Source organism: Hypomesus transpacificus, unplaced genomic scaffold, assembly GCF_021917145.1.
Source record: "Hypomesus transpacificus isolate Combined female unplaced genomic scaffold, fHypTra1 scaffold_105, whole genome shotgun sequence".
NCBI classification, from domain to species: Eukaryota; Metazoa; Chordata; class Actinopteri; order Osmeriformes; family Osmeridae; genus Hypomesus; species Hypomesus transpacificus.
Window position 1 is genome coordinate 561,839 of NW_025813697.1, and position 24,242 is coordinate 586,080.

At 40.9% G+C, this 24,242-nt stretch overlaps 1 protein-coding gene across 4 annotated transcripts in view; it reads left to right on the top strand.

Moving 5' to 3' along the window:
• Nucleotides 1–19,287: 19,287 nt before the first annotated feature.
• Nucleotides 19,288–24,242, top strand: part of itgb2 (integrin, beta 2) — a 46,476-nt gene continuing 41,521 nt past the window's right edge. The window contains exons 1-7 of one of the 4 annotated variants that reach the window (XM_047050222.1): nucleotides 19,288–19,404; nucleotides 19,912–19,967; nucleotides 20,474–20,528; nucleotides 20,667–20,758; nucleotides 22,755–22,941; nucleotides 23,037–23,207; nucleotides 23,291–23,532. In XM_047050222.1, coding sequence (XP_046906178.1) covers nucleotides 20,477–20,528; nucleotides 20,667–20,758; nucleotides 22,755–22,941; nucleotides 23,037–23,207; nucleotides 23,291–23,532 — 744 coding nt within the window. In that variant the 5' untranslated portion in view covers nucleotides 19,288–19,404; nucleotides 19,912–19,967; nucleotides 20,474–20,476. The remainder of the gene's footprint in view (nucleotides 19,405–19,911; nucleotides 19,968–20,473; nucleotides 20,529–20,666; nucleotides 20,759–22,754; nucleotides 22,942–23,036; nucleotides 23,208–23,290; nucleotides 23,533–24,242) is intronic. The other 3 variants (XM_047050223.1, XM_047050224.1, XM_047050226.1) reach the window with 3 other exon arrangements.

The following is a 24,242-nucleotide window of genomic DNA, read 5'->3' on the forward strand; positions in this document are numbered from 1 at the left end:
GAACCACAAAAAAGTGCAGGACTGTACCTGTAGAAGAACAATCAATAGTAAAATATTTCACAGCGAGTACAAGACTTAACTTTGTTATAACTAACCTACAAGAGCAACAAGTCACTCAATAAGAGTCATTGTGATCCTGGAGGAAACTAACAACAGGTCCAGCCAAGCATTCCTAAGTGCCATTGTACTCCCGGAACAAGTGCGTCTTGAGCCTTTTCTTGAAGGTGGGGAGAAAGTCAGTGTTCCTGATGGAGGTGGGGAGCTGGTTCCACCATTGGGGGGCCAGGCAGGAGAAGAGCTTGTGTTGGGACCTGGCAGTCTTGAGCGGTGGGACCACCAGGCGGTTGTCTGAGTAAGACCGTAGGTGACGGGTGGGGGTGTAAGGTTGCAGGAGAGACTTGATGTAGTCGGGTGCAGTCCCGTTCACTGCTCGGAAGGTCAGTACCAGGGTCTTGAATCGGATACGGGCGTTGATGGGTAGCCAGTGGAGAGAGATGAGGAGCGGGGTAACATGGGATCGTCTGGGTAGATTGTAGACCAGGCGGGCCGCTGCGTTCTGAATCCTCTGAAAAGGGCGGGTTGCACATGCTGGGAGACCAGCGAGCAGCGAGTTGCAGTAGTCCAACTTGGAGAGGACCATTGCTTGGACTAGCAGCTGGGTGGAGTGCTCAGACAGGTATCTCCTGATCTTCCGGATGTTGTAGAGGGTGAATCTACAAGACCGGGAGACTAAGGCAATGTGGGCCGTGAGGGAGAGCTTGTCATCCATGGTAACCCCAAGGTTCCTGGCAGAGGATGAAGGGGTCACCGTCGCAGATCCCAGGGTGATTGACAGATCATGGGAGATGGAGGGTTTAGCCGGGATGATGAGAAGTTCTGTTTTTAGTGGGGCAGATAACAGCATTTTTTGATGAAGAATCGTTCAAATGTGGATACAAGCGTCAAAATTGGCACAATTATTCTATGGGTACTGCTCTTCCAATAAAGAACGTTAGCCAACGCAAAAAAAACTCATGTCGGCCGCGGCGGCCATTTTATTTCCCGCCATTATCAAAGTATGCGTTTTCCATTTTATCTCCTGAAAAAAACATCAGACCACATATACGATAATGTCAACCCCTATGTTTTGATGGTTAAGGAATGCAATGATACCATCGACAACATCATTGAATGCTTTGTGGCATTCGTGGCCGCCATTTTGCCTTCCTCCATAACCAAATTCTGTATTTTGCGTCATATCTCTTCAGCCAAACACAATAAATGGAAAGTGGTAATTTCTACCTCTATGTTTTGATGGTCAAGGATTACAATTGGTTCTTCAATATGAAGCATCAGCCAGTGCCAGGGAGGGTGCAAAGCACACCAGTCACCATGAACAGACAGAACATGCTCAGATATCGTTCCTTGATAGAGTGAATAAGCTAACCAGTGTTCTCGAGGATCTGGGGAATCCTTTTGCTGAGGAGAGCCATGATCTGTTTTCACTTGACACCAAGGATATTGCCAACCCAAGTGTCGCTGTGTTAATTCATACCCACTTTGAGAGAGGTAGAGCCTGTTTCAAAGAGTTCATGAAAGGGTTAGAGGAAAAAGAGCCCAGGCTTTATGAGCCAATCAAGAAAAACTACACAAACTTCTTCCATCATGGCTCACCCTCAGTCAATCGCTCAAAACAGAAAGTGCTGAAGGAGGACTGCCAGCTTTTCTCCAAGCTTTTTATCTCATGTCAGAGCAGAGAATGTGATCTCAAAGAGTTTTTTAAACATGAAAATCAGCCATTCCCTGCTGCCTTGAGTGATGGTGGGAGGCTGCACACTGTTCAAAAAGCTCAGTTGGCAGCCATACTTGAGTCTCTTATCAAAATATATGATACCGAACCAGAAGTAGAAACCATTATCATTGATGGCTCTGCACTCATCAACAGTTTGCCCCCACGGAGCTCAAAGACATTTGACGACTATGCATCATTTGAGTTTCTCCCAAAGGTACAGGCATACGCTGTGAAATACGAGAGAACAGACATAGTCTTTGACGTGTACCAGCAGTCAAGTCTGAAAGCAGAGACCAGGTCTAAGAGAGGACATGGAGCCAGAAGGAAAGTGACCAGCAATGGCAAAATACCAACTAACTGGCGGAACTTTCTTAGAAATGACGACAATAAAACCGAGTTGTTCCGCTTCCTTGCTGACAAGGTTGCACAAACATTGGCACCAAATGTGCTTATAGTGACCAAAGAGGAGCAGGCTGTCAGCAATCAGTCTATCAACCTAGATGAAGTCAGTTCATGCCCACATGAGGAAGCGGACACCAGGATCTTTGTCCATGCCAAGCATGCAGTAAAAAATGGCAGCAAAAACATCATGGTCAAAGCCAGCGATACAGACGTCCTTGTTATAGCAGTCAGTGCTTTGCCAGTTCTTCAAGCAGCAGGTCTACAACAATTATGGATTGCTTTTGGTCAAGGAGTTAACATGAGGTGGATCCCTGTACATGACCTCTGTCAGTGTATAGGAAGAGAGAGGAGTAGAGGAATCCTTTTCTTCCATGCCTTTACAGGCTGTGATGTTGTTTCAGCCTTCCGTGGCAAAGGGAAGAAGACTGCTTGGCAAACGTGGGCTGCATTTGATGAAGCCTCTGAAGTCTTCACCAAACTCAGCCACTATCCACCAAGAATAGATGACAGTGACCTGAAGACTTTGGAAAGGTTTGTGGTCATGATGTATGACAAATCCAGTGAAGCAGCAGGAGTGGATGATGCCAGGTTAGACTTGTTTGCCAGAAAACAACGGTCATACGAAGCCATTCCTCCGACTAAAGCAGCATTGCTCCAGCATGTAAAGCGTGCAGCCTACCAGGCAGCCTGCATTTGGAGTCAGGCAACAACATGTCAACCAGAACTAGTGAGTCCTTCTGAGTGGGGATGGACCAAGAAAGATGATGAATGGCAGGTCCTCTGGACAGAGCTATCACCAATAGCAGAGAGTTGCCAGCAGCTGACCAAATGCGGATGCAAGGTAGAATGCAAGGGAAGATGCAAATGTTACCAGTTTGGTCTTACCTGTACAGCTCTGTGCAGCTGTAGGTGTCTGGACTAGAAAGAACTGCAATGAACTTTCAAACATTTTAGATGTCCTAGAAAAACTAAATAGATCTAACCTCAATAGCATGATACATTCTGTCAATTAAACATTCTTTATATTAAATCATTTTTCTGTCTTTTTCCATGTTATTTACTAGAGCCTTTTAAAAGACCCTCAATCCTTAAGATTTTGTACATTATTGATGTTCCCAGGGCAAATAATAGAGTATTTAATGGTAAAAATATAAAAATATGTCCCATGGGTACAATTCTGTGGCAGAATATGTCTGTCAAGCAGCAACATTGGCGGCCATCTTTGAAAATGGCGGCCATCTTGGAAATTTAAGTGGCTAACGTTCTTTATTTTATTAATGACCCCAGAGGGATGCATATACAAAATGTGGTACTTGTATCCACTTTTGAACGATTGTTACAGTTATCTGCCCCACGAATTTGGCGAGGTTCAGCTGGGGGTGGTGCTCGGTCATCCAGGCGGAGATGTCTGTGAGGCAGGCCTCAATCCTAACTGAGATCCCCGGATCAGTCGGGGGGGACGACAGGTACAGCTGCGTGTCGTCAGCGTAGCAGTGGTAGGAGAAGCCATGGGAGGTGATGATTGGTCCAAGTGAGGTGGTGTACAGAGAGAAGAGGAGGGGGCCAAGGACAGAGCCCTGTGGGACACCAGTGGAGAGCTGGCGAGGGCCTGACAGTTTGCCTCCCCAGGAGACCTGGTAGGATTTTCCCGACAGGTAGGATGAGATCCACTGGAGTGCGTACGGTTGCGCAGTATTCACATAGCCCTAGGTTTCAAGTAAGCTCCCGATCTTACTTGGTTTTAAGGGGTGTATACCCCTTCGTCTTAGCCCTACCCCTAGCTCCAAAAGATTATTGGGACACCACTAGCTCTCACGGGAACGCGCAAAACTAAGGGTAAGGGGTAAGGGGGCGCATTGGGATTTGGCCTTAGTCAAAATGGCAAAGAAATCTGTGGTATGGCAGCATTTCATTAAAGTACATTTAAAAGGTACCGGGTGACTCGAAAAACGTTGAATGCTAACTCTGCCAACAACGGTTTATTTTTCATAGTTCAACGTTGAATATGATGTAGCCTACCACCTGAAAAACTTAAGTTGCCCTAGCCCTACTTCGCTCATGCTAACGCGCTGGATTGAAAAATGAATACGCCTGTTATAAGAATCACATCCAAATCGAATGACATTATCTTCTCCGGCCAAGACAACTAAATCTTTCTCTGTTCCACCGTTCCCCACTCAGCTTCTACGTAAGTTCGCATGCTGCAAGTTTTCAGGCAGTGATAAGCGCTCTGATGATTTGCATGTTAAACATGCATTTAATTTGTAGTACATTGTGAGAGATACATACAGTCGGCAATTGGTTACAACAGGAATGGTGTGCGAGTCTTATTATTAGTAGAAAGAAAGACCTGGTCCAGCCCAGGTGGGAGGTACTGCTCACCACACCCACTACAGTCAAAATAGCAGAGAGGACATCTTGGATACATTTGTCACATTGTAAGAAAGTAAGGGACAGATTAGTTACTCACCACAGTCTTGAGGCGCACATCTGACTACAAAGGGGTGTCTTTTTCTTATAGAAGGCCCCGTCTCAAACTCAGTGAAGAAACCAATGACCAACAGAGACATAGGGTGTAGACTACATAGGATAAAAAGATAGGAGACAGTAAGCAAAGCTATACCTCAACCAGGCACACTGCTATTCCCAATAAATCCCACAGGTTTACAATGTATGCTTCAACATTATAACAATAGTTTTATGTTTACTGAACAATGCAAGAGCCTCTCATTACTGTTCGCTATGGTCAAAAGATGCAATATTTTCTACAAGGGAAGATAGCGATTGTGAAGAATTTGTTTACTCTACTAGAAGTCAGGCATGAAACGGGTCAGGGGTGAAAAAGGTGAGAAGGATCAGGGCTCGACAATAACGATGGCCCAGGGCCAGTAAAATGTAACGTCGGGACAGTTAAACTAGCAACTCACTGGCCCGATCGGGCCACTGCAAATTATTGATTGAAAAAAAAAAACGCATTGTAAAACTTAACATCCTTCATATGTTTTGCTATCTGCTAAATGCATACAGTGCCCTCCAAAAGTATTGGAACAGTGAGGCGAATTCCTTTATTTTTGCTGTAGACTGAAAACATTTGGGCTTGACATCAAATAATGAACGTGAGACCAGAGATCAACGTTTCAGCTTTTATTCCAGGTATTTACATCAGGATCTGATGCACAACTAAGAAAATATCACATTTTGTTTAAATCCACCCATTTGTCATGTGAGCAAAAGTATTGGAACAGATATACTTAAAACATATTTAAGTGAATAAGACTTAATATTTAGTTGCAAATCCTTTGCTTTCAATAACTGCAGCAAGTCTGTGACCCATTGACGTCACCAAACTTTTGCATTCTTCCTTTTTGATGCTTTCCCAGGCTTTCACTGCAGCCTCTTTCAGTTGTTGTTTGTTTTGTGGGGTTCCTCCCTTCAGTCTCCTCTTAAGCAGGTAAAATGCATGCTCTATAGGGTTTAAGTCTGGAGATTGACTTGGCCAGTCTAATACCTTCCATTTCTTGCCCCTGATGAACTCCTTTGTTGTTTTGGCAGTGTGTTTTGGGTCGTTATCTTGCTGCATGATGAAGGCTCTGCCAATCAGTTTGGTTGCATCTTTCCTTAAATTGGCAGACAAAATGTTTCTGTAGACTTCCGAGTTCATTTTGCTGCTGCCATCATGTGTTACATCCTCAATGAAGATTAATGAGCCCGTCCTAGAAGAAGCCATGCAAGCCCAAGCCATGACATTACCTCCACCGTGTTTCACAGATGAGCTTGTGTGTTTGGGATCATGAGCAGTTCCTTTCTTTCTCCAAACTTTAGCCTTTCCATCACTTTGGTAAAAGTTAATCTTTGTCTCATCAGTCCATAAAACTTTGTCCCAGAATTTTTGAGGTTCATCTCTGTACTTTTTGGCAAATTCCAGCCTGGCCTTCCTATTCTTCTTGCTAATGAGTGGTTTGCATCTTCTGGTGTAGCCCTTGTACTTTTGTTCATGAAGTCTTCTGCGAACAGTAGATAGTGATACCTCACTCCTGCCATCTGGAGGTTGTTGCTGATCTCACTAACAGTTGTTTTAGGGTCTTTCTTTACAGCTCTCACAATGTTTCTGTCATCAACTGCTGATGTTTTCCTTGGTCTACCTGTTCGACGTCTGTTACTTAGTACACCAGTAGTTTTCTTCTTCTTCAGGACATTCCAAATGGTTGTACTGGCTATGGCCAATGTTTCTGCAATGGCTCTGATTGATTTTCCATCTTCTCTAAGACTCACAATTGCTTGTTTTTCACCCAAAGACAGCGCTCCGGTTTTCATGTTGTTTTCACCTCTGAATACAGTCTGCATAGACAAAACCTATCTTACCCAATCTGAACCTGAGTGTAGACATTCAGTGGTATTTATTGATTGAATAATGTATGTAATAGGACACACCTGGGCAACAAAACACACCTGTCAGTCATATGTTCCAATACTTTTGCTCACGTGACAAATGGGTGGGTTCGAACAAAAAGGTGATATTTTCTAATTTGTGCATCAGATCCTGATGTAAATACCTGGAAATAAAAGCTGAAACTTTGATCTCTGGTTTCACATTCATCGTTTGATGTCAAGCCCAAATGTTTTCAGTCTACAGCAAAAATAAAGGAATTGGCCTCACTGTTCCAATACTTTTGGAGGGCACTGTAAATAACTTTGCAGCTCGTGGGGCACACAGTTAGCAAATCAAGAGTTGAGAAGTGAGTGTCGAGACGTCATATTGTAATTCTCTAATCTCGATACACTTTTTAACAACTGGCGCGAGACAATAAAGTGAAGATGGCAGCAAAGTAAAGCTACGAGCTCAAACGGAAGCAACTTTTTATATGGAACGAAGATGCACTGTGTCGTATGTTCCCTTCTAAAGCGGACAAAAGCAGATATTTTTACCAAGGCACCGACCATTTTTCGAAAACAATCCCTGACCAGCCATGCTAGCAGACAGCACCTGGTTTGCGTGACAGCTAAACGGATGGTTGACAATCCATCTTCCAGGCCGTTGACCATGCTGGTCAGGAATTTAAATGTAGATGCCCATCGTGTTTTTGCACGACTTATAACAACGGCATTATACGTAATAAAGACGGCCAGCCGTTCGCCTCGTTCCCTCAGGCTATTGAACTGCAGCAGAAGAATGGTGTCGACTTGGGTACTTACTAGTACCATACTATGGAAGTTTTTATATATTAGCAATGACGGACCAGAGGTTTCAGTTTTTCTGTCAGACAGAGTCGTGCAGAGATGACTGTCAGCAGGGAAGAGAGCACGTCATGTTTGAGGTTAAAAGTCAATTGTTTTGATGACTATTACCTTTTTATCACTAGAAATGTGATTTCATTGTTGTTATTTTTATATCCAGGATGTGTTAATTAAATGGTTAAACATGTTAACAGAATAACACAACTAATAAGTCTTTGGTTTTGTTGGGGGGGCCAGTAAAAATGGTCTTGGGGCCAGTAAGTTTCAAACCCACTGGCCCGGTGGGGCCAGTGCCAACATTTTTTTATGTTGAGCCCTGAGGATATTACAGGGTTCATACACATTTTGACCAACGGATTTCCATGACTTTTCCATGCCTTTTTTAATGACTTTAAACCAAATTTCCATGACCAAACTTTTTGTGAAATCTTGGTGTATACGTTAAAAAGTTGTATTACACGGCTGTTCGTAATACTGTAGAATGCTCCTTTCACTTAAATAGGGCTTCCCAACATTCTGCGGTGAACAATTTTTTTACATTTGAACTTTGCTATGCTTATTTGACCGCTGTCAAGGGAAGTGGCCTTTTTGCCTCGGATTCACATCTTTTGTAGCACTCCGCAACCAGTCCGGTAACTTTTCAACCCCAGCGTACTCCGTTGCTTAGCGACGTCAGCTGATTTGAAGCCTAAAGAATGTTCAACGTCGAACTATTTTTCTGCTGATCAACACTACGAACGGTAACAAATAAATTGTAAAAAGACACACTGTATTGAGTAATTTTTTTGGCAAGTAGCCGTGTAATAAGCGGCATAATGTATAGAACGCCGGTCATAGTCGGGAAAATAAGCCCCTTCAGCCCACATTACCTCCGCAGTTAGGACTTCATTTTTTGTCACAGCATCGTTATCGACCCCTGCTGCTAGGCGTAGCAGTGGACCTCGCTGTGGTGAGAAAGCCGGTGATGGGTGCTGCTGTAGCTTTGCTAGCAGCACCCATCACCGGGCTGTTGTAGCTTTGCTAGCAGCAGCGCTCTGATGTTTGCTACCTTTGGAATGGCTAGTTAATGCCGCCTCTCCCATGTTTGAAATGTCGAATGACTTTCCACCACACAACCGACATTTTGCTCGTCCCGGGTCTTTGTCTGTTTAATGTATCTTTCCATTTGTAGCCAAGCATCGTTAAAGCTACACGTTCCTGGCATTTTGAATTATCCCTCGCGCTTCTCTGAGTTACTGTTGTTATGGCCATCTAACTTTTCAGTTAGTATGAGAGCGTATGCCTGCTTAAATTTTGAACGTATTTCTTTTAAACGCATGTGAATTATTTAAAACTCAGCGTAAATGAACGACATGAAAATATGATTATAACAACTTTCCATGACTTTTCCAAAACTTTTGGGATTTAATTTTTTTCAAGCACTTTTCCAGGCCTGGAAATAACCATTTAAAAATTCATTTTCCAGGTTTTCCATGACCGTATGAACCCTGATATTACCCCTCTAAGGGGGTCCGGGTGCATGCTCTCCCATATTTTAAAGCATCAATCTGATGCATTTTGAGACACTTTTTTTGCCAACCTGGGGAGACTCCTCAAAAAGGGTTAGAGTCCTACTGTATGTTACTAAGGGTTGAGAGGCCTTGAGGTGAAATTCCTCAAAAAGGGTTAGAGTCCCACTGTATGTTACTAAGGGTTGAGAGGCCTTCAGGTGAAATTCCTCAAAAGGGGTTAGAGTCCCACTGTATGTTACTAAGGGTTGAGAGGCCTTGAGGTGAAACTCCTCAAAAAGGGTTAGAGTCCCACCGTTTTATGTGTCTTTAGGGTTCGAATCTGTGTACTGTTTTGTGTGTCAAAGGTGTTAGAGTCCCTTGAGTCCTTACAAAGAGGGGTTAAAGTCATCTGAACGAGCCATATTTGAGTGGAGTAAGATTGTGTTAAATAACAATAGAGAGGAGTGTGGTGGTTTTTTCTTTGACCAGGAAGTTAAAGAAATCCAGAGGAGAGATGGAGAAAGGTGGGGGCTAAAAGAGTCCTTTTACTTGAGATCTTACAAAGGTGGGTGTATACCCAGAGGGTATAGTTCTGCATAATTATGTGAGTATTAATGCTGAAAGATGTTTGTTTAGATTAATTTCAAGTTTGGTGGTTAACAAATGCGTGATCAACATTTGTTATAATTCCTAGCCAAACAGTATATATTTTTTTTTTAAGCCTTTCCGACCAGAACTTGTATTTATAAGCGGAAAATCTGTGATGTGTGATGGTATTCAGTAAAAATGCAGACATGTAACCCCCTGGTTTATAAATGGGTTCTAATACAATTGGAAGAGTTATACTAGAGCAAAATTAAGTGAATAGAAGGTAAACGCTAACCAGCTGTGTTGGTCAAAGAATGGTTTGAGGAAATGTATGTGAAAAATATGAGGAAACAATTGGAAAGTTACATCAAATATTGGTTTAGAGAGGATCATGGAAGGTTATGAAATGAAACAAGGACGTTTTGTGGATGTGAAGAGATGATTGGTGGAAACACTGATGTTTTGAAGAGTAAATTAAGGTATATGGGATAACATTTTAAGTACAAATAGTAAACATATGTTTTTTAAGAGTTTTGATAAAGGTATTAGATGTAATTTGGTTAAAAAAGAGCAAGAGAAAACACTAAATCAGAGTTTTTCCTACATAGAGAACATTTTGGTGCGCGCCAAAGCCGTTTTCCCAAGCGCCAATGACAAATCCCGAGCGCCAAAGGCAAAAAAACCTGTGTTCATCACACGTGCAATGCATGTCAGTGAATATGTTCTCAATAGTATGTTTCAAGTAGGCTGCAGCCGAACCCTCGTTTTGATCAATAATAATCAAGTTGATAAGCGTGTGTTCTTGTCTGATCAATACGCAACTGTCAGGTGCGCAAATGGACAGAGTGGCCACTAAACTGTCGTTCCGCTACGAGGGCCATCCCGACGTGCACGAATAGTACACCTGTAGCCTACAAATGCTAATTACATTTCCACTCAAAATGCTGACAAAAGTTTGATTTACGATTTCAAACGCAGCCTCCATTGGTATTCTTAACCTGGAATGATAACATATAGTGCAGTGTTTCCTCTATGGCTACATTTCTGCCGCCACAGTATTAGAAATCAGGCTGTACAAAAGTTTAGTCCGTATATCAGCCGTGAGTGCATGTCGGAGAATAGCACGGGCACGCGCTTCACACCGCAGTTGAGATTACATCAAGTTAACTGGTGATTTTCGTTGTTTGTATTCTTCCCCTGCTTGCTAAATTGCCCATGTCTGTTGATTTGATAGCGATTGCTGCCCTTTCTCAGTTTTGTATTTTAGGTGCATTATTATGCTGAAGTAGTTTTAATTAATAAAAAGTGGGTATATTGTTAATATTTGCTACAGAATGCCTAGCCTATCAAGATCAAATGAAGCAGGCAGTGTACATGCTTCAGAGTGGCCTACCTTAATCGATAGGCTAGGCTACTGACCATTTACATTAAGTTGTTACGTCAATTATTAATTGGCAGCATTTATGCCATTTAAAACATACTTTATAACTTTATTGCTTTAGGGGAAATAGGACGAAAATATGTGTGTGTGTGTGTGTGTGTGTGGGGGGGGGGGGTACAAAACACTTTGAATATTGAATAAATACATTGATTAGAAAAAAGAAAAAAAAATATAGATATACATATATATATTTTGGAGCATCGAAGACCCATTTTGACCCAGGAAAAACCCTGTGTATTGTTATTTGGATTTTATTTGTAATTTGGTTAGTTATTTGTGGTAATTTGAGAGTTTTATCTGAGCCTGGCATACTGTTTGGGATAAACAGTTAGGCTGTGATAATGTTGTATTAATAAATGGTATTAGTGCATGTTATTATAAACATGCAGTCTGATGAATTGTGGTTATGATGGTTTGAGATAATTGACTCGTTTTGAACTGCAGCAAAACGAGTTATGAAGTTCTACCTATCTGACCTTTATAGATAATATATTTGAGAAAAATGTTTGATTCATAGCTACATAAAGAACATTGTTTGGTCTATATTTCATTTAAGAAACATAAAGAGTAAATTCTGGTTTGGCATAATGAAAATTGCTTTTATCATATCTTTGATGAAGAGAGGTGTGATTTGTTAAAATGGAGAATCTGAAACATTATAGGTCTTAAACTTAACTTTTAAAAGGAAAAAAACGTATATAGAAGTGAAAGAAACAAGACTAACTGTTGATTCTGTTTAAATAAGGAAACAAAGAAACAGATTGTACATTCTGGTAGGTTATGTAAATTCACAGGAGGAACTTATATTACTAAGGAATCTGTTTCATTATGTGCTGATTTGAGCCATGGGATGAATCATGTCTCAAACAGGAGGGATGGAGATAACGAAAGAGTGTTTATAGCATATGGATTAAAAAACGATTCAAGAAAACCTTAGGATTTTTTTAGCATACCCTATTAGTGCAAACATGATATGTATGAACTTTATTGAACTAAAGACATGTGAAGGGGAATTGCCTGGTAATTATAGATACAGTATGTTTACTATGTGAATTGAAGTCTTTCCCAGTCCAATAGACCAATTATTTGTTTGTAAACATTCGGGATGCGCACGCAACGTGGTTGCAGAAAACAAGGAAAGGATAGCATTTTAAATGGCAAAAGGAACACATGGATAATACAAATAGTTAGATTTAAAAAGACCAAAAAGGTCGAGGAGGACAGCCTTTAGGAGAGAAAGCGATTACCCATTGATCTGTCGCATTATAATTTAGATTTGGGTCACGAAAGTCTTGAAATTTGAGTGAGAATGTCGCCCGGTACAGACTGCATAGTCGAGCGGCAACCACGTCTTCACGTCATGTCACAAAGTTCATAATTTTACACTTTTACAGTCAATTTTACATCTAAAAAGTCGAGCAGGGCAGCTTTCAAGAGATATGCAAATTCTGCTTTTAGCCATCTGGCCCAATAATTTTTCTGATTTGTTTAAACTGGCAATCTGAGTGAGACTGCATCCCCGTTACACTGTTTTGCCGTTAGCCTCAGTCAGACTTGCTCACTGGCAGTGTGCACAATGTTGTATTTCACCCCATTATACACCACAAACGTCAGGGAGGACTGCCTAACTTTATTGGTTCGTCGCAGTTTAAAAACAGAATTAAAAACCAATGTACACACATAAATAATCATTACTAAATCGTTACATTACACAATATAAACAGATATTTAGATGAGTGTACAACAGACAATATATTATGGATAAAATACCAACAAACTGTGAGCTACAAATGACCACACTGGTTTAAAAGACGTGTCAGATATGGTATAGGCGAGTTACTGTATCTCAGTGTGTTAGCCTTTGGAAGGCTGAGTTTGTATCAATTTCTGATGCGAGCCTGATGAAGATAGCCAGCATCTCGGATTGCTTTAACCGAGCCTGTTTCATTCGTCATTTACCTGAGAAAGCGACCTCCCTTAGCCAGGTTAGTTTTGTCCGATCACTTGGTCAGGCTAATTAAGGGTATCGGGGTCAAGGGACTTTTGTGCATAGACAAGTGAAACGTAAATGTATTTGTCCAAAGGCCAAGAGCCTCAAAAAGTTAATATCAAGCCCTGCAATCCAGTGGCCAGAGATATATGATGACCTGAAGGACACTCCAAGAGTAATAGAACGGGGAGAAGTTCGTCTTTTGCAACCCACATGCGCAGTTGAGCCTGCTTGACAGTTGTGTGACGTAGGGTGATAATTGGTCTATAGAATCTTCAATTTTCGCGATCTGACTCAATGGCTGCTGGACATTGCAGATTCAGCCGCTAATAGCCTACTAATAATAAGACTCGTATCACCAGTCCTGTTGTAACCGAATGCCGATGGTATTTAGTATCTCTTACACTGTACTACAAATTAAAAATATTGTTTGTTCAACATGCAAATCATCAGAGCGCGCTTATCACTACCTGAACTTGCAGCATGCGAACTAACATAGAAGCTGAGTGGGGAACGTTGCAACAGAGAAAGATTTTGTCTTGGCCGGAGAAGATAATGTCATTCGATTTGGATGTGATTCTTATAATAGGCATATTCCTTTTTCAACCCGGCGCGTTAGCATGACTGAAGTAGGCCTAGACCAACTTACGTTTTTCAGGTGGTAGGCTACATTAGGCTATTTCAGGTGGTAGGCTATCATTTTCGACGTCGAACTATGAAAAATAAACCGTTGTTGGCAGAGTTTGCATTCAACATTTTTCGAGTCACCCGGTACTTTGTAAATGTAAGTGTACTTAAATGAAATGCCGCCATACCACAGATGTCTTTGCCATTTTGAATTGACATTATTTTAGATGAGACTGCACCATGCCCATTGTAATTACAAAAACTGCAGCTATACAGTGTACAGTAAATACTGACCTTTCTTGGTATTGCTGGTTGTAAATACTGTACACCTGCATTCATACTTGACTGATAAGACACACTACTATAACTACATTTGAACAATTTGAGACAACCCTTCAGTTACTAACTATAAATTATGAGTATTCATTATGGTTCCTCAATATACATTTAACATATTACGATGTAGGCTGTCTTACAGCAATCATTTTGGTGTCCCCCTTAGAAATTGCTCTCGAGAAAATGTCATATAATTGTCCCCCCCAAAGTTGATAGCAGACTTTTGCCACTGTGCTAATGCACAGAACACCAAACGCATTGACGACCTCGAGCAGTCCACCCCAGAGTGGAGTTAATCAGTCATGACTCTTGAAACTACTGTGAGACAATTGCAGTCAGAAGTGTGCAGTTTGACAGAGAAGTGCTTGGACTTGAAAGGCCAGAGCCAGATATCCGTCTAATAGGAATAGAGGAGTGTGTAGAAGGTAAAAACCCACGGCAGTTCCGTGCGACTATATAGAAAGAAGTATTGGATTTGGAAGACGCCACGTCTGGACCGTGGTCATCATTCACTGGCACCAAAACCTCGAAAAGGAGAGAGGCCCAGACCGTTCATAATTTAAGTGCATCACGAAGACGTGAAGGATCGCATCCTCTGCATTTATCCAGCTATATTCTGTATCACTTTCAGGGATGATGAGAAATCCTTCACTGATCCTGAACTTTCCATATCTTACATAAAGGAGATCATTCTGCCATCATCATGATCAGGTACATTGTTATTAAAATGCATACCTTACCAGTTGGTTAATCCAACTTGAATTGCTCAGGTTAAACTCTCACTGAACTGCGTTTTTGTACTATTCACATTTCAAAATGTTTCTATGGTCAGAATATAGACTTAATATTAAAAACCCTGGCTTGGGCCCACATTGTGTTAAATTACAGGTTGTCTTATTTTTTTTATTTCTTTTTACGTGACACTCTTTCCTAACTGTTTGATTTTAATTTATGCAGTATCTGTTAGGTTTAGGCTACAGAGTGTTATGCATAAAGTGACAACTCTCTCTTTATTTCGAAGCAGTTGTCACACTGCCTAAGTCAATTTTTTTGTGTTACCTTTTATATGCAGTTATGGTATTTTGCACTGCTTATTCTTTTTATTACTATTGGATTGCTTGCTGTGCTTTGGGTCAACCTAGGTTAAGTTTTAAGAGACCTAAGTTAGTGAGTTTGGGCATTTTGCTCTTGGGGATATGCACTTTGTTTGGGATGGTGCTGGCAGGTGGGTAAGTGTTTTTTTTTCCATTTAATGTTTTTTCTTTGTAATTAGTATTTTTACCTTGTCCATTTGTGGTTGCATTTAATTTTGAATCTGACTTTTGTCAGAGTCACAGAATCCATTTACATCAAGACAGATTGTCATGCCTGTTATATCATCTATATTCAGACATGAAAATCCCTCACCTTTCGTCAAAATTCGCAGTTTTTAAAGCAAAATAGGTAATTAGATAATTCTAATTCCACTTAGTACTGCTAGTTTATGTACCCTTAGTATAGATAGTCCACATATTTTTATTTTAGGTTCCTATATGTTTATTGTATGCACCTTCCTGAAGTAAATTCCTTTTCCTGTGCAAACTTTCATGGCGAATAAATCCCTTTTCTAATTCAGATTCTTTCTAACTGCGTTGCAGTTTTCAGTATGGTTTTGCAATTCACCGCTGGAACGTTAGGGGCTGCGGGAAAGAGTCGTTATCTGACCAATGACAGCCCCGCGGTCTCCATAGGTCTTAGTCTCAGTCGCCTCGACTGGTAACATTTTTTGGAGGCACATGTCGGCTACCATAAGCAAAGCTTTACTTTTACTCTGGGATTCTTGAATCGGCCAAAACAGTGTTAGGGCCAGTCTGATCTACAAAGCAACATTCAATTGCTTGCAGATTTGGCTGAAAATGAAGTAACTGAGCAGGTAATGTATAATATGTAAATATGACTGCAGCCCCCTTATTCAATAATATCATACTGCTTTAATCACCAATATTTAAAAGCTAAATGTTTGTCTGATGCCGCTGATCCAATAGACCTTTGGGATGTGGTACAATGGGAAAATGACAGCATGAATGTACAGCTAACACATCTGCAGAACTTGGGAGATGGATGTTTGTCGATGCTTGAATTTAGGCTGTTTTGAGACCAAAGGGAGGCCCTACCCAAATTTATCAGGGTGTTCCTAATTAATTGCTCAGTGTGTGTACATGGTGAACAACTAAATAATTATACATGAACATCAACAAAAGACTAAATTCAACGACACAGCAAATTTGTAGAAAGGATACATTCATAAGTAAGCTAGCTTGGCTGTTGGCTGTTGGCATCTTTCAAACTAAGGCTATGCATTCAAACACCACACATTATTGACAGAGTATAAGTATTATATTAAGTATTAGTAACAGAACAGCGGTCAGTCAACCTGCATTTACTTTTGCATCAAATTTGACCAAGCACTCTGGACACTTACCTTTGCATAAACTTTGGCCCAGGTGGTCTGTACATAGCCAGGTGTTGAGGCACTGGCACTCGAGGCACTGGCACTCGGGGCACTAGGTTGGCGGCGAAAGGTAAACCTATTTTGGCCCTGCCAGCTAGGTCAACCCTCACCACCTCCCTCCCCATGCACCTCATAGTGCCCACCAGATACAAGGTCACTTGGGTTGAAAATGCCATCTGGTCCTGGAAGTATGCCTCAATTGTTGTCATCGGTCATAAAAACTGAATGAGCAGGGACATGGAAATAAACAGTTTTAATTACAAAAGACTAAAAATCTCTTGAAACAAGTGGCTGCACAAATTAAAGTTTGTGATTGCTCATATTTATCTTTTGCACAGTTTAGTCAGTGCTTGCTTGATCTTGAATCAAAGACTTAATTTATTAGTACCTCATTTATTCTTTTTAGCCAATGAGTTAAGTTGTCTCTCTGCCATCACGTGGCATGCATCCTAGGCTACATCGTTTTTTTTCCAGCCTATTTGGCTAAGCAGAGGGCCGTCTCTTCTCACTTTCTAATCTAGACATAAGGCTACACGACAGGGTTCTAAATGAGATCAAACGTGATGGATAATGTTATAGGGAATTTACCCAAAGTTTAAAGCTAGCAACGGGGCTGCATTACATTGCTAGTAACGTTTGCCTTAATGTAACTCCAATTAACTAAATGGCCAACTGTCTATAATATAGACATTACCTGAAAAATCATAGAATGTTTTTTTCGTGAAAAACAATAAAGCTTGCAGCCATCTGTGCATGTAGGCTACTAAAAGAAATGCGCCTGCACCTCCACATTTCCCCCAGAATTCCACGACTTCATCAAAATATTACAATAATGAAACAATCACAATGAAAAAATTCCTTTTCCCGTTTCCTGTTTTGGTTTTGAAACAGAAAAACATGTTTGTTTTTCGGTTTTTCCGATTTGGTTTTGAAACGGAAAATTGAAAGAACGAAGGGTACACGGATTCTTGTACCACATTCTGACAGTTTTCTGCAATGTCTTAGCTCCAGCTCACAAACTTGCGAATAGTTGTCGCAAACTATGACGTATACAGCTAGTTGCAAGCATGCACGAGTTTCGGAGCTAGGAACAAGCTTCTGCGCAAGACCGGACGAGTCGGTCTGGAAGGTGGCGAGGTCCATTAGGAGCTCTCGCTTGCCTCACTGTGCCACTGAGCACTTTACATAGAAATTAATGGGGACGCCATCTTGGAAGACAGAAGTAGCTGTCTCAAGGTGCGTTCGACATGGACTGCGGCTGCATGAAACGACCGGCGAGAGTGGCCGCTTGCAGTCGGGGAGGAGTTGGGCCGATTAAGCGCTGTTTGCTTACTTTACTCTATTTATAATTAAACAGTCTTTCCGTTCGTGAAGAGGCGGAGTAAAACTCTTCCATACATTTTTTTTAAATTCAACAGTTTGGTCCGGATTTGAGCATTGGCGAAACTGAAGGTGTCCGAATGTTACTAAACACGCGTCAAAGTTGTCGTGTGTGAGTCTGGCCAATCATGAAATAGCTGTGTCGTCACTTGAACCCGTGCAGTTGCTCTTGAGAAAATGCGCTCTGCTACACAGCCGGCAGTTCTCTAATCGATCTCACGGTACTTCGATGGCTTCGTCACAGTGACGTATCCTCGGCGCCGTCTCAAGTCGGACAAAAAGTCTAACCAGAATTCACTGTTTCAAGTCAGCCGCCTGCAGCGCCTCATGAAGTCGGGTCATGTCGAACGCACCTGCGGCTGCATGAAACGACCGGCGAGAGTAGCCGTTTGCAGTCGGGGAGGAGTTGAAAACTGCTCTGTGAAGTCGGACATTCCAGCTTCTCGTGGTTTGCTGCATTGATGTCAGTCATGGCCGATCAAGCGCTGTTTGCTTACTTTACTTTATTTATAATTTAACTTAGTCTTTCCGTTTACTTACTTTCCGTTTCCGTACTTTTTTGAGGTTTGTTTGGCGAAACTGAAGGTGTACGAATATTACCAAACACGCGTCAAAGTTGTCGTGTGTGAGTCTGGCCAATCATAAAATAGCTGTGTCGTCACTTGAACCCGTGCAGTTGCTTTTGAGAAATTGCGCTCGGCTACACAGCCGGCAGTTCTCGAATCGATCTCACGGTACTTTGATGGCGACGTCACAGTGACGTATCCTCGGTGACGTATCCTCGGCGCCGTCTCAAGTCGGACAAAAAGTCTAACCAGAATCCACTGGCTGTTAATTAATCCGAAGGACGCTGAGAACGCAAGTACATTCTTTTGAAAAACGTTCTTGCAAGCGTCCTTGCGAGAATGGTCTTGCAAGGACGCAAGGAACTGACGTCAGTTCGGGGGCTTTTTAAAACCGACTGTTTTACAGCAAAACATTTTTATTTTGAGACTCAAAATATTACTAGTAGTTTCTAAGAATGTTCATGTTCTACTGATGGTGTGAATGAGCAGTTGCTTCATGAATCAGTTTATTCTTTCTAGAACCATTTCACCAGTTGTAAGCTCATGATAACACTAGTTCTAGTATTGTTTTAATATTACAAAGGGTATTAAAACACAGACCACTGTTAAAAACAGCTCACCTTGTGCATCTTGCCCAAACTTGGTAGTACTTCTACCTGCGTCCAGGTGCAGATACAGTTCATTACAAAATCAAATAGGAAGTGAAGAGGCATGGGACCTGATAAGTCACTAAGAATTTCTGATCCGAACATGTTAATCAAATTGACCATACAAATGCTTTTATGGATTTGTTACTATATTCATTCAGCTTTGACATTACAAGTAAAGTGAAGTTAAGACTTATATTTGGGTAGACTCAAAATTGTTCACTGTTTTGGGAATGTTATCTTTTTGGTGATACCCTCCTGACTCACTGAGCATGCGTACATACATCATAGATTCCTCTTTATAAGCTGTTTGTTGCTTCACCCTGCTTCCTCTATGTTAACACATACTCTTATTGTTGGTTGTTTCGACAGAAACAAGAAGTAGGTTTCATCTGCTCTACAAAAAATCATTTACAAAGGCTGGAGGGTTGCTGACTTAGGTAAGTGGTCTGTTATTATACATGCTGTTTAATTTGATTTCTTCTGAAACAAGCACTAAAGTATATGATTATTTTTCACAATATACAGCACATTAAACTAATTTTATAATAGCAATAGAACATTTTTCAGTGGATTTTATTGTTTATAAAAAATATAGGAAAGGTAGTGACAAAGAGTTGAGCTGTACTTTGTTGATCCTCACATACCATTAGTTATTTTCCTTTACTGATGATGGGAGTTTCTAAGCATATATTGTTTTGTGAAAATATTTAGTTCCATAAGGTTACAGTGATACTTGACTTATACTCTGGATTAGGTAGATAACAAGCAAACGTTGAATTAATGTGATGATTTAAAAAATGGTTTGTCATTTATCAAGCTCATTGAGTTCCACCACTGAATCAAAGTATAAATGTTCAACTTTGTTGCACATCTTTGTGAATGCGGAAAGGGTGTAAACATATAGTGAACCGGAGGCCAAGCATTCATTTCCTTTTCCCTTCAAGGCTTTGGTTTCATAACTCACTGTTTGGTTTAAATACTGTGAAAAGAGTGCAAGGGGGTAAGTATATCATTACTTCTTGCTTTGAACTATTCAAGACTTCCTTTAGATAGCCAGGTTACATTTTGTAATGTATTTTACAGGTAAATCATTTGAGTTATTTCAGTATATTTATATAGTTATAAAGTTTGGTGTCCAGCTAGTTGCCTCTCTGACTGGTTCTCTGAAAATACCGTTGGGTTGTAACTTCTGTGTCTATTGTGTGCTTCCAAATATGTACCATTTTGCATCATCAGTTGTTTTGCAACACATTTCATAACCCTTCAAATTAATGTTGACACTTAGTTTAAGGCACCGCCCTTCCCCACACAAACATGTTAATGGTTCCCTTGTCAAAGTTTCCCTGTTGTACTCGTAAAATAAATCCTTATTTTCCTTGTATGTGAGCAAGAAATGCATAGTAATACGCTTTTATTTAATGTACATCACCAAGCTTGGATGGATATACATTTATGTTATCAAGATTGCTAAGGTTGTAAGCAAATTCTCCTGTATATTTTCTTCAGGAAATGGACAAGTGGCTGTTTCTTCAAGTTTTTCTTCTGTTAAAAGGACATGGTGGTACATTTATACAAAATCTTACAGTGGCTGTAACTTTAATTTGAATCTGACTTAATCATGAGTTTCATCAATTGAAAGAAGAGTAACTTTGTCTAATACATTTGTTTGCACATTTGTTTCCACCAATGTTGTCGGTAGTGTTTTCCAAAGAAGTATGCTCAAAGACTGTCATCCATTCCTGCAATGACTGTATCAGATCAGGACCATACTGTGTGTGGTGCAAACAACTGGTGAGGAGAGGACTATGTGTGTGCGTATGCAGTGCTAAAACTAGAGATGAGCAAGGTGTGATTACTCATATGCAAGATACGTTGAGCTGGAGGAAGGAGGTTGAGATCTTTAAATACATTTACATTTATCAGACGCTCTTATCCAGAGCGACTTACAGTCAGTACAGGGACATTCCCCCGAGGCAAGTAGGGTGAAGTGCCTTGCCCAAGGACACAACGTCATTTGCACAGCCGGAATCGAACCGGCAACCTTCTGATTACTAGCCCGATTCCCTAACCGCTCAGCCACCTGACGGGGCGCATACCTGGGCACTGAGATCGATCACCACCTGTCCTTCACACAACATGTAGATGGGGTCTACAAAAAGGCCCAAGACCTCATGTTTCTACTGAGAAGGCTGAAAGGCAGACAGGACATTATAACAACAGTATACTAGGGGCCTGTTCCATAAAGGCCGCTCAAATAAGGTGGACTTAAAGTCCCAAACCAGACTTGAATTATCTTAACAAGTCAAGCTGGGCTAAAGCGGTTCCATAAAGGCCAATTTCAACTGACGCAGTCCTACTAATTCAAGTCAGATTTAAGTAGTCAAGCTAATGGCGCATGCACAGCCGTGTAAACTTGCATTGTTCACCCCCCACTCCATGGCGAGAGTTACATTGAGGAGTGAAGCTAGTGAAAGCTTGCCTCGGGGGGGAGGGGGGGGGGGGGGTTGTGGTGAAGCTCGCGAAAGCTCGCCCCTCGCACCAAATCTCACGCCAAGATTTTGGAAAAAGTTGGCAGCCCTGTGGTTGTGTCGGGAAAATGGAGGATATAGATGTAGCCTAGGGATTTATGTTTGTTTTGCAATTGTAGACTACTATTAACAACTATATAGCTATGATAATTATACTTGGATAATTTAGATTGAGATAGGCCTATGCCTGATGCCTAAACATTTGAAATCACAAACTAGGCTAGCCATAGGCTACGTTCAACGTGGCGTGTATCAAATCAATGTTCATCATCGTTTAATGCATTAGGCTAAATGTTGTAGCCTATGTAGGCTATTTAAGTTGATTTTCTATCAATGTTGAACATATTGAACTGATGAGAATAAGAAAATTAGAATATCCGTGGTAAATCATTGTTTTCCCGTTGGGTTAGTGTTACAGGAAGGTCTGGTTAAGCACCAATTGACGCTAAGCCTGACAGTTAGCCTGCCCCAGACCAGACTAGTTTCGCAGCCTAAGTTGCCATAGTAACCGAGTTCAAACTATGTTGAGCTAGCTTTATGGAACCGAATGAATTAGAAATGAGTCCAACTAACTGACATAAGTCTGGCTTATTCGGTAAACTCGCTTTATGGAACAGGCCTCTGGCATTTGTCATGTTAGTCACATTCAACATTGCATCCGGATAAAACTTCCTCTCAGAAATACAAGAAAAAAAACAATATATTTTAAGTCACACAGGAAAAAGAAAGGTAGACTGAAGGACCCCTTCACACCCCCTTAGGCAATTGCTTCAGAGCAACTCTGGCCAAGAAAAGAGCGTACAAAAACTTACATGAAATGTACATTTTAAACAAAGCTAAATAGTCACTACTTTTTGATGCTCCTCTGCACATTTGAACACATAAACCACAAGAAATTCAAGACTTCCCAAAGACACAAACAAAAGTGACAAAATAAATAGCAAACCAAACAAGACACAAGTGCTAATACTTAGAACTGATTAGCCAACCATAACAGGTGAGAACCCTTTAAACACAACAACAAATTAGAACACGGAATCTAATGCAGTGGGGGAGGCAGAGTGCAACCTGGTTGACAGCTCTGTGGAGCTGGGCGTTACAATAGCCACTATGAGGATATGTATTTTGATTCTAATAGAATATGAATCACCCAAAATGGAAGTAATAAATCAACGATTCTAGTTTGTTAATGATTGTGCTGCAGTATAATGTATTTACTGCTCCTAAGACATGTTTGGTCTTCTGTTCCTTACTCCTAGAACTTTACCAAACCAGGGGAGCCAGAAGCATCTCGTTGTGACACAAAGGCACAGTTAATTCAGAAAGGATGCATGGATGGCAACATCATCTCCCCAAGCAATGTACTACAAACTGAAGAGAACAAGCCTCTGATTACAGACTCTGTCCAGCTTAAACCACAGTCGGTCAAGCTGCAGCTCAGACCTGGTGATTATTCCGAAATAGTCAAAATAATTGTTTGTGTTGATGCAATTGAATGTGCCACTTTTCCATCCTTCCTGTCTTGTTTTCATACACCATAGGAATGCCTCACACCTTTACACTCGAATTCCAAAGAGTTGAAGGCTACCCAGTTGATCTTTACTATCTGATGGATCTGTCCTATTCCATGGAGGATGATCTTAAAGAAGTTAAACTTCTGGGACAGGCCCTCTTTAAAGCTCTGCAGACCATCACAGGAGATGGTCAAATAGGTAACAACATTTTGGATTGACTCAATTCAAGATGAGACATTAGTGATTACTAATCTCATGTTAATGCTGTGTTTTCGGTCCAGGTTTTGGCTCTTTTGTAGACAAAACAGTGCTACCTTTCACAAACACCAACAAAGTGAAGCTACAAAAACCTTGTGATGAAAAGGAGGTGAACTGTCAGCCAGCGTTTGGATATCGTCATGTTGTCAGTATGACTAAAAATAGCTCTGAGTTTAACTCTGAAGTGTCCAAGCAATTCATCTCAGGGAACTTGGATTCTCCTGAGGGAAGCCTTGATGCTGTAATGCAGGCTACTGTCTGCGGGGTAAGCTAAAAACAAAAAGTGTAATCTTTGAACAATGCTCATGCACAATAAGTGAAAGTAGTCAATGGTATGCAAAAATATGCCTTGTGTTATTGCTTTGGTGTTTACTTTGATACTTTTAAAATGACAAATGTTTCAATACCTAATAATTTTATCTCTTACTGATGTTTTAGTGCTCACAGGACAAAAATGGCCTTAGTTTGTGTAACAAATTAAAACACAAGACATAGTTTGAAAATGGTTTCTGTGAACAGGATACAGTTCCTTCACCTACTGAAATTGTTATCTATCTGTTATCTTGTATGCGTCTCTGCATCAATACAGGGGAGCATAGATTTAAATATTTGTTCAAAATAAAGGAGTTATAGCTGTAAATGCCCAAAAATCGAATTAAAATGAAAGTTCATGGTGTGAATAAGTTGCAGCACAAGTGCCCACCACTTTATGTATCACAACAGGGTGCTGTCTAGTTCGTCAGCCAAGGATGTTTAGAGATAGGGAGACTGTTGAAAGGCTTGTGTTCTCCTAGTATAAAGAGGTGCAAATGTGTGGTCTGAACTTGGTAACTCCTTGATGTTTTCAAGCACATGGCATTGGTCACAAGTGCTTAAAGCTGGGTAGAGGGCCTACAGCAGCTGTTGCTTTTTGCAGTATGAAACCTTGACATAGATGCAGTTATTTCCTCTTGCATAAGGTGGTTAAGGACTGCG